General features: G+C 36.5%; 1 protein-coding gene across 13 annotated transcripts in view; it reads left to right on the top strand.

Moving 5' to 3' along the window:
• Positions 1 to 14,052, top strand: part of MECOM (MDS1 and EVI1 complex locus) — a 573,761-nt gene extending 559,709 nt beyond the window's left edge. For 12 of the 13 annotated variants that reach the window (XM_077160971.1, XM_077160970.1, XM_077160972.1 and 9 more), the window contains 4 exons: positions 1,739 to 1,883; positions 5,345 to 5,581; positions 8,801 to 8,984; positions 12,516 to 14,052. In XM_077160971.1, the coding sequence (XP_077017086.1) occupies positions 1,739 to 1,883; positions 5,345 to 5,581; positions 8,801 to 8,984; positions 12,516 to 12,650 (701 nt within the window). In that variant the 3' untranslated portion in view covers positions 12,651 to 14,052. The remainder of the gene's footprint in view (positions 1 to 1,738; positions 1,884 to 5,344; positions 5,582 to 8,800; positions 8,985 to 12,515) is intronic. The other variant, XM_077160973.1, reaches the window with a different exon arrangement.
• The last annotated feature ends 852 nt before the right edge of the window (positions 14,053 to 14,904 follow it).

Below are 14,904 nucleotides of genomic sequence, written 5' to 3'. Positions count from 1 at the left end.
TAGGATGATGTGAACATTGATGAACATATAACTAAAAGTAGCCTTATTTCGATTATTAGTTGTTTTTTTTTTTCATTCTCCTTGATTCATCTCAGTGGGAACTCTCAGGTAAAGAGAACCATAGCCCAAACTCACAGGAGACGTAGATTAAGATTTTCTAAATTGCTCCAGATCAATCTTTGCACGTATTGTCACAGAATGAAGCCCTTAGGCTTGGCAGGATTTTAAGAGAGGCAACCTCAAGGCACCAGTCTCTAAATGTTCTCCTAGAAACTACAGCTCTTTTGCACAAGGCTCATAGCTTCTCTTCAGAGGAACTTTTCACAAGACTAGGGAGAGAAGACAGGTGACATGATCAGAGCAACCCATGGCAAGTGGTCTGGGCCACATATTCTGAAATGAAATAATGGCTTTTGATCTTCATCACTGGTAAAAAGTAAAATAAAGTAAATAAAGCTAGCCTTCCCTTAACTTGGACCTGGTAACACATAGTTAACAGATGGGATTGTAGATTGTCTTGATTTAGCATCTAAGATTTTGTTAATAAACCATTAACTAACATTTGCCAGTTGTTCTAGTTTGCTGGCTGCATATGTGTGCAAAGCCAACCTGTGCAGCCACAGTTTGTTTCTAGAGGATCAATGAAATGAGTTGGGTGGGGGGCATATACAGCTCCGGAAATGAGATTTTAAGAACAGAAAAAGCTTTGGATTTATCTAAACTCTAATCTCTTTACTTAAGGAAATTATTATTGGTCTTTCCTCCAGTGAACAAGCACGTTGCCTATGATCTGGAATGGCTACTGCTAGAACCGTGAACTGTTCATTTCCCCTGAAGCCAAAAATCTAATGCTCATGGTTTAAAAATATCATATTTTAGAATCTTAAGTCTAATCCACTATACAAAAGTGGCCACACATCCTAACTGCATGTTCTCTTATAGCATGTACTATAATTTTCAAATCAAAATTATTTTAGGAAAAAACCTAAGTATTAAAAACTATAACATATCGAAGTTGAATACTTATTTGTTAAAGCATCACTATAGCTTTTTTAATAGCGTCATTAAACTGAGGGGATGTTTTAACCGTTTGTTATTTGCATATAAACTATTGCAATGAACTTTCAAATTGCACACGTTTTGTGAGAAAGACCAGCAACATGAAGCTAATGATGGAGTAAAGTTTGACCATATGTAACATGCTTACATTTGTAAAATTTTATGGAAACATTCAAAATCTTGTGAGGCGGGGGATATGATTTCAATTTTATATGTGAGGAAATTGAAAATCAGCCCATGTTAATTACTTTTGTCCTCTTAATGAAATGCCACTCCGGCCTCTGGGTGGATGCATTGAGAAGCCACTCACTGCTGAGCTCAGCAAAGCAGGATGCAGGATTTGTAGCATATGAAGTCTTCAGACTTCAGTCTCCTGCTTTAGCAAAGGAGAACTAAATGCACGTATGCTGCAGCCAGCCAACAGAGCAGGTGGTTCCTTGTGGCAGAGACTGTTGAGGACTTGCCTATTATTTTCCTCAGCCCATCTTTTCCTCTCTGACATGTCAGGGTTGGGTAGGGAGGGCGTGTGGGAAAATGGTGTTAGTGGAGAACCTATTATTAATATTCAAAAGGGCCTGTTTTAAAAAACATCACTGATTAAACTGAGAAAGAATGAGATTCCACACAAGTTACATACAAATAATAGTCGTTATCAAAAAAGGTTTTCTGCTCCTGTCAGGTACAGCAACGTCATCGCCTCACTCTGAGCTGGAAAGTACAGGTGCGATTCTCGATGACAAAGAAGATGCTTACTTCACAGAAATCCGAAATTTCATTGGGAATAGCAACCACAGCAGCCAGTCACCCAGGAATATAGAAGAGAGGTAAGGGCTTAAAAACAAACAAATAAAATCCCCCTCTAACTAGCAAACAAACAAACAAATCTCTGTGACTTCTGGGATAAATATTTTCAAATAAATTTACTGTAATTGCTTTTGTAAAACTAATGTTACTGCCATTGCAAATGGCTAATACTTACTCAGTGCATATTAAATTCCATATGCTCTTCTATGCACTTTATGTATGCTCTATTAGTTTAATTCTCGTAATATCCTTATGAGCTAGAGACCACTATCACCTAATTTTACTAGTGAAGAGATAGGGACATAGAAGGTTAAATAGCTTGCCAAAGGTCACATGACTCATAAATGGTATTTAAACCTGTACTGCCTGCTTCTCTACAGACCACACTTTCACTACCATGCTGTTTGTCATCTCTTCCACCTAATTAGAAGATTTGATCAAATCTGTCAAATAGAAGGAATTTGATCAAATCTTCCAAATTGATCAGTTAAACTGCTGATCAATAGTGGTTACTATTACATATCATATATACATATATAAAATATATGACAATATGTATCTATGTATGAAATACCTGCTTGAAGGTTTTGAGTGTCACCCAAATATCTCTTATATAGAAACTATTTGCGACTTCTCCATAAGATTCTGTTACTACTTTGTTTACTCTCAAATGGTTGCTCATTTAATTCTTGCATGTTTGTTTCAGTGGGTATGATCATCCTTGCTTCTTAAGGACCTGGTTCACTGGTTTCCTCTTGTCATCATAAACATCAAATATATATGGCTTAACTCATAAAGAAAAACTTTTCAGCGCTGCCAAATAATCACTTATCTAGCACTCTCCATTTTATGTGAAGTTAATGAAACATCATTTCCCCAAAACTACTGGATATAATTTTTATCTCTAAGTTATAATTAAATGCCTGTTATTGAGAACTAGACTTTTCTAAAGATAACCATCCAATGGCCTTATTAAATTTAATCTAATTTAATTTTAGATTAAAATGAAATTAGTTGATGAAAGTTCACTATGTGTCATCACACAAGTATTACTGGGTTATTGTCCACTATATGTCATCACACAAGTATTACTGGGTTATTGTCCTCTATTTTTGATACTACTCAGTATCAAAGTTAATTATTTTAGGTAGTTTTCCAATTAAAGCAGACTTAAATAAACCTATTTCCTAAGATAGCATAAAAACATATGATTACTTTTGCTATATAGCAGTGTATCTACAGAAACAAGGAGAGAAAGCTCTAGCATTGCGTACCCTTTCCCGGCCTCTGTTAAGTGAGAGGAGTGCCAAGCTCATGCAATTGGATGTGTCTTTCCCTCTGCCTGCCTGTTTGTCTGTGTGTGTGTCCACATGTCCATGAGTGAGTAAGAGAGAGATGAGGCAGATGATGAGAAGGATAAAGTAGTAAGAATAAATAAGAGAGACATTCACAATCTTACCTTTTGATAATGATATTTGCATGATGCAAGTAAGAAATATTGAACCAAAAGCACCATTTGGATTCTGAGATGCCTATTCAGATTTTCTAGCCCTTGATTGGACATTTGTGAGCCCATGTAGCTGTAACATCTGGCATCAACATGTCCAAACAGTACAGAAGTAATAAGGTTGAGTCATCTAACTTTTTTCTCTCCAACTCCTATCAGACTACTTTTGATGAATATTTTATCCTCCATAAATTGCCACATTTGAAAGCATAATTAACAAATATGTTTTCTTAATCATGTCGGCTTTTGTTACTTTTGGTTTTCATCCATGTACTCTTTTGCTCTTTTACTTTTTCTTTCCTTTTTTGAAAAACAATTTCAATTCATTCAAGCTCGCAACTTGGCAGTGTATTTGGAAACTAATAATTTATGTCTGCACAAAACATGTTTTCATCATTCTTTGATAAAATAGGTTAAGGAACTGGTTGTATAGAAAGCTTAATAATAATAATATGACTTTTCTGGTCAAATAGATTTTATTTATTAATTTTTTGATTTGGTCAAATACATTTTAACAAAGTGCATTTATTTATTTATTTTTACTCTGGGAAATTCTAAATATGAAATTATGGTCATTTTTTTAACATGGGTACGTGATGGGGAGTTGCACTGCTGACACCTAATGTTCCATAATCTGAAAACTAATTTCATTCAAAGTGAAAATTGTAGGTGGCTGTGATAATTTACACAGCATCTCAGTGAGTATTCTGGATTAGTAAATAGGTAAAGGAGCAAGGGAAAATAGGGAGGTTTTCAGTGGCCCCGAAATGAGGCCACTTGAAAGCCTTTGATTTTTCTATCTTTTCTAACAAGTTTCTGAACTTGGGTAAGTGCCTTAACTTCTCTGGTCGTTTATCTTTAATATGAGCAGTTAGGAGAAGATACTCTCTAGTTCAAAACATTTGCAATTATTTTGCAAATTAAATTCGACTTTTAAATTTTATAATGAAGCGCGATCTCAGTTTACTTACCTAAATGTTTATTTTAACATTTGTAAAGTTTATCCTAGTCTCTAAATGCTCTCAAATGTATTAAATCAGAACTCCTGTGTAATTATACTCTTCTCATAATTATTAAACTTTTGAATCATACTCAAATTTTGCAACCACAAAATAAAACATTACAAATGACTTTTAAAAATATAATATCCTTTCTAATCATTATATGAGGCATGCTTGCAAAGCTTCAAATGATATTTGTACAATTAATTATTTCTAGATCTTTTCCCACCACAATGTTCCTCTGGTAAACAGGAACATTCACTCATTTAGACTAACGACGATAATTTAGAAATAGTAAAAATAAGTGAGCTCTCAATCAGTTCTAAGTTTTGGTAGAGTGTCTAAATGTAACAAACACAGTGTCACCTAGCAACTGAATAAACCAGGTGGGTCCTTGGCAGCTAGCTAAACGTTTTATTTTAACTCTTATATTCACTTTAGGTATGCTTGTTGAAGCTGCTGTCAGTCTTATGCAGGGATATGAGTCTTCCAGAAATCTATTGTTTTACATCGTTGATACTTATCTGGTAATTAGGTACTTTTAATAGTGTATAAAACAGTATCACCTGGGGTGGGCCACGGTGGCTCAGCAGGCAGAGTTCTTGCCTGCCATGCCAGAGACCCAGGTTCGATTCCTGGTGCCTACCCATGTTAAAAAAACAAAACAAAACAAAAAAGGCAGTATCATTTATCAGGCAAAGGCCTGATAAGGAATAGGAAACTCAAATTGTTTTTCCAGTTCTGCCAAAGTCTCCATTTATGATCTGAATAATCATCCAATTATGTGTTTCTTCATTTTTCTCGTTTGTGAAATTACATTTTTCCCATGGTTGCCATGAAGCGTGGACAATAAAAATGTCCTACATAGATGCTGAAATTCTAAAATACTCTTCAGAGGATGAGATAATAAAGTTGGCTGCACATTTAAAACCAAACTAGTAATTGGGCCTTTTTCATTTTACACTTTTGAAAGAATAAATGGCAGTCACTTTAAGGATGAAAAGGCTTTGGTGACCAGTCAGAATTCGGATTTACTGGATGACGAAGAAGTAGAAGATGAGGTGTTGTTAGATGAGGAAGATGAAGAGAATGATATTAGTGGAAAAACAGGAAAGGAGCCAGTGACAAGTAATTTACATGAAGGAAACCCTGATGATGATTACGAAGAAACCAGCATCCTGGAGATGAGTTGCAAGACCTCTCCTGCGAGGTAAGCGCTTTGTCTGACTTTATGATGAAGCCTAAGTTATCTGTGTTTTTCTTTGGCTGTACGTGCTTGCTTTCGGCGTCATATCTAAAAATCCATTGCCAAATCCAAAGTCAGGAAGATTTACCCTAACCGTAGCTATAAAACCCAGAGGAAAATAGAAATGTGGACGTTATCCGATTCATTCAAAACTCTGGTATCTTTAACATTACCAGACAAATATTATTGAGAGATAATAAGTTTCACTTCATTTGATATATTTATTATCTATATAGATGATATACTTTTAAATGGAAAAAATTAACCGAATATTATACAGGCATACCTTGTTTTATCATGCTTCATTTTATTGTGCTTATCATATTTGCATTTTTCACAAATTGAAGGTTGGTGACAAACCTGCATTGAGGATGTCTATGGGCACCATTTTTCCAAAGTGAGCTTATGCTCACTTTGTATCTCTGTGTCACGTTTTGGAAATTCTTACAATATTCCAAATTTTCTCATTATTATTATGTCTGTTATGGTGATCTGTGATCTTTGATGTACTATTGTAATTGTTTTTGGGGTGCTATGAACTGTGCCCATATAAAACAGCAAAGTTAATTGAGAAATGTTTGTGTCTGACTGCTCCACCAATTGGCCATTCCCTCCTTTCCCCCCATCTCCTCAGCCTGCCTTATTCACTAAGACAACCAGCATTGAAATTAGGCCAATTAATAACTCTACAGTGGCCTCTAAGTGTTCAAGTGAAAGGAAGAGTCACGCATTTCTCACTTTAACTCAAAAACTAGATGTGATTAAGCTTGGTGAGGAAGGCATGGCCAGCCGAGATAGGCCAAACACTAGGCCTCTTGCACCAAGCAATTAGCCAAGTTGTGAATGCAAAGAAAAAGTTCTTGAAGGAGATTAAAAGTGCTACTCCAGTGAGCACATGAATGATAAGAAAACAGACAGCCTTATTGGTGGTATGGAGAAAGTTTTAGTGGTCTGTATAAAAGATCAAACTAGCCACAACATTCTTTTAAGCCAAAGCCAAATCCAGAGCAAGGTCCTAATTCTGTTCAATCTTATGAAGACTAAGAGAGGTGAGGAACATTTGGAAGAAAAGTTTGAAGGTAGCAGAGGCTGGTTCATGAGGTTTGAGGAAAGAGACTATCTCCATAACATAAAAATGCAAGGTGAAGCAGCAGGTGCTGATGTAGAAGCTGCAGCAAGTTTATCTCTAAGTTCTAGCTAAGATAATTGGTGAAGGTGGTTATACTAAACAACAGATTTTCAATGTAGATGAAATAACCTTATGTTGGAAGAGGATGTCATCTAAGACTTTCATAGCTAGAAAGGAGAGGTCAATGCCTGGTTTCAAAGCTTCAAAGGACAGACTTCCTCTCTTGTTAGGGGCTAAGGTAGGGTGACTTTAAGTTAAAGCCAGTGCTCATTTACCATTCTGAAAATCCTATGACCCTTAAGAATCATGCTAAACCTACTCTCCCTGTACTCCATAAATGGAACAATAAAACCTAGGTGACAGCACTTCTGTTTACAGCATGTTTTACTGAATATTTTAAATCCCACTGCTGAGACTTCTTTCTCAGAGAAAAAGATGCCTTTCAAATATTGCTGCTCATTGACAATGTACCTGATCATCCAAGAGCCCTGATGGAGATGTACACTGAGGTTAATGTTGTTCTCATGCCTGCTGACACAACATCCATTCTGCAGCCCATGAATCAAGGAGTCATTCTGACTTTCAAGTCTTATTAAGAAATACATTTCATAAAGCTATAGCTGCCAGAGATAGTGATTCCTTGGATCTGGGCAAAGTAAATTGAAAACCTTCTGGAAAGAATTTATGCTTCTAGATGTCATTAAGGACATTTGTGATACATAGAAGGAAGTTAAAATATCGACATTAACAGGAGTTTGGAAGAAATTAATTCCAACCCCTATGGATGACTTTGAGTAGTTCAAGACTTCAGTGGAGGAAGTAACTGCAGGCATGGTAGAAACAGCAAAAGAACTAGACTTAGAAGAGGAGCCTGAAGATATGACTAAATTGCTGCAACTCGTAATAAAAGTTGAATGGATGAGGAGTTGCTTCTTATGGATGTGCAAATAAAGTATGGTTTTTTTGAAATGGAATCTACTCCTGGTGAAGATGCTGTGAACATTGCTGAAATGACAATATTGGAACATTATATAAACTTGGGTGATAAAGCAGGTCAGGGTTTGAGAGGATTGGTTCCAATTTTAAAAGAAGTTCTACTGTGGGTAAAGTGCTATCAAATAGCATTGCGTGCTGCAGAGAAACCCTTTGTGAAAAAGAGAGTTGATCAATGCAGGAAACTTCATTGTTGACTTATTTTAAGAAATTGCTGCAGCCACCCCTAACCTTTAGCAACCTTGATCACTCAGCAGCAGTCAACATCAAGGCAAGACCCTCCACCAACAAAAAGATTATGACTCACTGAAGGCTCAGATGAGGGTTAACATTTTTTAGCAATAAAGTAGTTTTTAATTAAGGTATATACATTGTTTTTTAGGCATTATGCTATTGCACACTGAATAGACTACAATATAGTGTAAACACAACCTTTTTTTTTTTTTTTTTTCTTTTGGTTAGTTTTTTTTTTGCATGGGCAGGCACTGGGAATCCAACCCGGGTCTCTGGCACAGCAGGTGAGAACTCTACCACTGAGCCACTGTGGCCCACCCAGTGTAAACATAATGTTTATATGCACTGGGAAACCAAAAAATTCATATGACTTGCTTTATTACATGGTCTGGAACTGAACCCATATCTCTGAGGTATGCCTATATGATGATAGATTTTTAAATGGGGAAAAAAAGTTAAATTGATGAGAATATTATGTTTATGCTGCTAGTGAATGCTGACTAAAAATTATCGTAATTCACTTTATTTTAAATAGAAGTTATAAATACATGAATTCTGTCTCTACTGCATTGCTGACTTACCATGCCATTGACATTAACTCTATCTCAAATATACTCTTCACTTTTTTACTATAAATTTGAGAAATATATTTTTAAGATATGATATTTGCAAACATTTTAAAGGACACAATTGATGCATGCTACTTCACGCTGCATATACAATATAAAAAGATTGCTAGCTGCAAAGATTCAAGTGAAAAGTGATTTAATTGGGTAACAAACCAGAAAAGGAAAAGAAATCTATGCTTTCCCATTCGTTCATTTTAGGTATAAAGAGGAAGAATATAAAGCTGGCCTTTCTGCTCTAGATCATATAAGGCACTTCACAGATAGCCTCAAAATAAGGAAAATAGAAGATAATCAATATACTGAGGCTGAGCTGTCTTCTTTTAGTACTTCCCACGTGCCGGAGGAACTTAAGCAGCCGCTACAGAGAAAGTCCAAATCACAGGTACATACTTCGCCACAGTGTAACATCATGGTGACATTGTTTGCACATGAAAATGCTAATTTCCTTTGATTAAAAAAAGACGGATATCTATCTTTGCAACGTTACGCTAGGATCTGAACAGTCTCAGATGTTTTATCCAAAATGTACATACCTTTAGATAATCTATGATCAAGTGAAAAATAGTTAATTAATACAGAAATTAAAATGGCTACATTTTTCATGGAAACATCTATGACAAACTCCATCCTACAACAATCTTTACTTTGTAATTCCCTCACTTCTGTGTAGATAGTCCAGAATGCCAATGTGCTCCTTACCTTAGAATTAGTTTCTGATTGCTGTGTCTATAATTTCTTCAAATTGTATTTTAAGATTTGTGGAAAGCAAATTCATTCCTCTATTATTTTGTCCCTTACCATGCCTAGTATATTGTTATTTATAGTTATTAATTAATAAATCATCTAAGTATCGAAGTTAGTAGTAAAAGTGGGAACTGAGGATCAGAGATGAAAGGATCTCGAAATCAAACTATTAATTTTTAGTGAATGAGTTAATCAATGAATTGTACTCCAAATCACTGGCCTCTTCAGCATTCTCTCATCACCTGTGATAACTAAAAATAAATCCATTTTAAGATCCATAAGTATCAATTAAAAGAGCCTCAGTTCTGTTATCATATAATAAAGGAAGCCAGAACTTTCTGCTTGACATTTACATTTAACCAGATTGTTCTTTCAAATCAAGTTAAAAAAAAGGGGGGGGGGGGGTAATTTCCTATTATTACCATATTTATCAGTCACTTTGGACTAATTGTTTGATCCATTAGTCCATTTAGAGGTGACTTGACATTTCAAACAATGTGGTCATATTGGCTTGTATTATAAAAAAAGAGAGTAATTTCCTATTTGTTTCAGACGCTTTGGGCTGGTCCTAACAACAGATGCAGCACCGTCTCAACTAAGGGGAGCAGAATATTGTGTTAATGGGATAATACCAATTTTTAAAAATTAGTTAATTCATTGAAAAGTCTAAGATGTCAGTTATGGTAATAGGAAAAATAAATGTTCTTTCTGAATTTAGTTAAAAGCAGCCAGATTCAATTCTAAAGTAGTCTAGTTTTATGAACTTGAAGACTTCCTTGATGGTACATTTCTTCATTGTAAAGTGAGTTGGAGAGATATTTAAGATCCCTTCCTGTTCTATGATTCAATGGGGATAGTAAGGAAATTTTCAATTTTTAGTATTAAAAGTAAACTAGCCAGAGCTGACATCTCATTTTCACTTAGAGACACCTATAAGAGATGGCTAGTATTTTTGAAATATTTCATTTCCCATTCTTTCTTCCTAGTTAGTGAGCTGAGAAACTGAGGAATCTGGTATTTTTTTTTCTTTTAATCATTCCATCCAAAATACTTTGATTGCAAGAGACAATACTTGAACACCGATGCAATAGAAAGCAAAAGAGCTGGAGAACATAGAGATAATGGATATGACATATTTCAATATGAGTATTTTCGCATGAAGTGTCTGCCCAGCTGGGCTAGCCATTGCCTTCACAGGAAATATTAGCATTTTGCCATCCTAGCTCATATTTATGTGGATACTTGATCAAATCATGTCTATCAGTTTGCAAATTGACGATTTCATGAGAGTCTTCATTTACTGACTACTGATACTGCCAGTTATGTGCTTGAAAATGGTCATTTCCTTTCATTACCACAAGGCAGATAGTCTATCTTTGTAATGTTCTAGAATCTGAACAGGTTCGGATGCTTTACTGAAAGCATTCATATCTTTACCATGTCTGTGATTTTTATAGTGATAAAAATTAGGTGACCAACATAGCAATTATGGTGCCTGCACTCTGCCTAAACGTCTCTGACAAAACCTGTCATGAAATTAGTTTCATGATAACAGGTAATATTTATGACAAGCACACTGAGCTAAGCACTTCATGTAAGTTAGTCTCTGTGATTCTCTACAATCTTCGGAGGCAAGTACTATTATCATAGTATTGTAGTATTTCCTCATTTTATGTGAGGAAAGTGAAGTTTGCATGGTTAAGAAACTTGCTCAAGGTCACAGAAGTGGAGACAGGGTACAGGTCCAGATTAAAACACATCTCCAGAATTTTCTTTATATTCACTTCCCATCTTTCCAAATATTGGAGTGGGTTTTGTTAAGACTATTTTAGAATATTCCTTGTCCTTTGTTCTAACCTTGGGTAAATAATAGTTTAAGTTCAATGCTCATTCGGCCCATCCTCTAAAATCTGCAAGGATGAGGACCGTATTTAATTTATCCCGGATTCCCCAGCACCTTGCACAGTGCCTGGTATAGAGTAGATGTTCATGAAACATTTGTTAACTGGATATGGAAGCTTTGCAGAGTTCCAGATGGCAAGTCTCATACATAAAAGTTAAATGTGTACATTTAGAGCAGTGACCCAGCAAATCAAAATCAGGCTGCAAGGGCAGATTTTTTAACTGAATACCATGATTACAGAAGAAACCACAGACCAGCCACATGTCCCAGCCTGACTCTCAGAGATGAAATTCTGCCTAACAGAGGCATTTTGTCTTTGTTTACAGACAGTGGAATGTCTTTGGCAGAACTTTAATGATTCCACTTCAGCAACATTTTGACAGGCAAGTTTAGCAATGGATGAGACCAACAATGGCAAATCAACAGTGAAAAGTTCACTCACAAGTCAAGACCAAACATTTCATTTGAATATTTGACTTGGCAGTAAATAGGAGATTCTCCGAACAGTTACTTAAAATTTGACATGATAATAGGGAAGAAAGAGCACTGACACAGAGAGAAACTCCATGCACCTTCTGCTCAGCAAATCCAGGAGCACAAGTTAGTTAGAACATTGTTGGGTCTTGTGCTTTGTTTCATTTTTTGGTTAAGCTGACTTTGCCCTTTACCTTTGAAAAGCCAAGGCCAACTTTCACTCGTGAATATTTGGGTTTCACTGTTGACTTTGATAGTGAATATTCAGTTTCACTATCAAATATTTCAAACAAGGAGAGGAATTGGAGAAAGGGTTTGGGATTAAAAGTAGGAAGAAATGCCTTTTAGTTGTGCCTCCCCCACTAGCTAGTTGATGACTTCTCAATTATAAAGTGCAGGAGTCATTTCCTCTCCCTAGGTCCCAGAACTATCAAGGCAGGGTTATTTATATATCCATATTTGCATTTTCAGTTCTCCCTGTATTGTAAGCTCACAATAAGATTTTTGGTGACTTGAACGTGTGAAATGGATGGATGCCTGTGTACGTGATTGGGAGGGGGAGATTCGTGTGTCTAAACAGAGGCACTATTGACATTTTGGGTGGGACAATTTCTCTTCTCTAGGATATATCACTCTTGGAGCCCCTGAGTGCTGAAGGCAGCAGGAAATCCACACCACTATAACAACAACAAATATATGCCCCACACTTGCCCAGCACACCCCGAGGGCACTCTTACCGAGGGTCCTTTCCCTTCCCAACGTGACTTACGGTATCGCTCTCTTTTACCACAGGCTTATGCTATGATGTTGTCACTGTCCGACAAGGACTCCCTCCATCCTGCATCCCACAGTTCTTCCAACGTGTGGCACAGTATGGCAAGGGCTGCTGCGGAATCCAGTGCCATCCAGTCCATCAGCCACGTATGACATTCCCAAGGCTGACCTGAGTGGGACCAAGTCCAACAGTAGCATGGCTCTTTCCTATAGGACTATTTAAAAGACTGCTGAGCAGATTGCCTTATAAACCTGAAGGGTCACTCATTTAAAGTCTGGTGACCTTAAACTGAATGATTAATAAAAAAAAAAGAAAGGAAGAAAAAAGAAACTATTTATTCTCAATATTTTGTTTTGCACAGCAAAGGCAGCTGCTGACTTGTAGAGGATCAGTGCGACTTCAAGTGTTTCAGTGAAAATGAAAAACTTGTTGGGCAGAAGATAGCTTCCAGTCCACCCTGTCCCAGAGTCTCGGTGGGGGGAGAGGGCAGTTGAGATGGCGGCATCGATACGTGTGAACACTCCATAGAAACCGACTCCTTTTTTATCCAAGATCACCTGGCACATGATTGGGAACAGTTGCTTTTAATGACAGATTTAATTTTTTTTTCTTTGTTAAAGTTTTATGTAATTTAACCCTTTGAAGACGGAAGTAGATGGATGAAATGCACACTTGATTATTATAGGAGCTGATAACAGGGAGTACTTGTTCCCCCTTAACCTTTGCCTTCTTAATTACCTTGTTTAAAAATAGGGGAAAAGGGTATGTGGATACTGTAAACTATGGATGTTCAATGCTCAAAGAGAAGTAACCTGTTCATCACCAGTACCGCTGTACCACTAATAAAATGTTTGCCAAATCCTTGTAATAACATCTTAATTTTAGACAATCACGTCACTGTTTTTTAATGTTTAATTTTTTTGTGTGTTGTGTGTATCATGTATTTATTTGTTGGCAAACTCTTGTTTGTTGATTGAAATAGCACTGTTCCAGTCAGCCACTACTTTATGACGTCCGAGGCACACCCCATTTCCAATTTCAAGGACCAAGGTGACTTGACCTGTGTATGGGAGTGCCAGATGGTGTTGGCTTTTCTTAACATTCCTTTTTTTGTTGTTGTTTTGTTTTCCTTCTTAATGAACTAAATAACGAATAGATGCAACTTAGTTTTTGTAATACTGAATTGATTCAATTGTATAAATGATTATAATTTCTTCATGAAAGCATGATTCTTCTGATTAAAAAACTGTACCCCATATTTTATGCTGGTTGTCTGCAAGCCTGTGTGATGTTACGTTCATGTTAATCCTATTTGTAAGATGAAGTGTTCCAGACCTTATGTTAAAAGAGAGAAGTAAATAACAGACTGTATTCAGTTATTTTGCCCTTTATTGAGGAACCAGGTTTGTTTTCTTTTTGTTTGTAATCTCATTTTGAAATAATCGGCAAGTTGAGGTACTTTCTTCAAATGCTTTGTACAATATAAACTGTTATGCCTTTCAGTGCATTACTATGGGAGGAGCAACTAAAAAAAATAAAGACTTACAAAAATGATTATTTTTCCCACTGTGTGCTACTTTCCCCCCTCTCAAGCAATTTTAGTTTTCCTTTGGGATCCAGTGATTTTAAAAGATATGATGGCAGTGACCTGGATACCCTAATAGAAACGTGGGCTCTAGACCAGGCTTGTGTTGCTTTTAGATGACACTGATAATTCTTGGCCAGCAGGAAGTTGGGGTGTCTCCTGCGCTTTGTTCTGAACTTTCCCCATATGGCGGCAACGCTAGGGCTCCCAGACCCCATTCCACAGTCCCGGTGGCATTCTGTGTGCACAGCATCCATTTCAGTCACAACAGAGAGAAACGGAGGGATGTATGGATTTCCTACTCGCTTTGACATGCAGCATGCCAAAAGGTGCTCTATTTCTTGTTTTTTTTTGTTTTTAATTACTCAAATACCATTGACCGACTCACAATGGGAAGAAAAATCAAAACAAAATGAAATCTTTAACTTCTCCATGTTCCATTTAAGTTCTTGTCCATATGCAAAAAAAATTTTTTTTGCTATTGAGCTATAATCAGAGTTTAGACATAATTTTATGTTTTCTGTCATTACTTGTGACAAAATAGCACAACATGGGGGCACCACGGTGGCTCAGTGGCAGAGTTCTTGCCCTGCCATGCCAGAGACCTGGGTTTGATTCCCAGTGCCTGCCCATGTAAAAAAAAAACACACACACACATTGCCATGCATTCTTTAAAATAATTATTTAGCGGTTGCCCAACTGTCCCTCAAGTTTAATCTACTCTAAGATCCTCAATAATTTCAATTTTGCAGAAAATGTGGGTTGATTTCAACTTTTCGTTAGGGTAAGCAATCGTATTTTAGTTTTCATGAATTTGCATA

Source organism: Tamandua tetradactyla, chromosome 5 (genome assembly GCF_023851605.1).
Source record: "Tamandua tetradactyla isolate mTamTet1 chromosome 5, mTamTet1.pri, whole genome shotgun sequence".
Classification (NCBI taxonomy): domain Eukaryota; kingdom Metazoa; phylum Chordata; class Mammalia; order Pilosa; family Myrmecophagidae; genus Tamandua; species Tamandua tetradactyla.
This window is presented reverse-complemented; position numbering and strand designations above follow the sequence as displayed.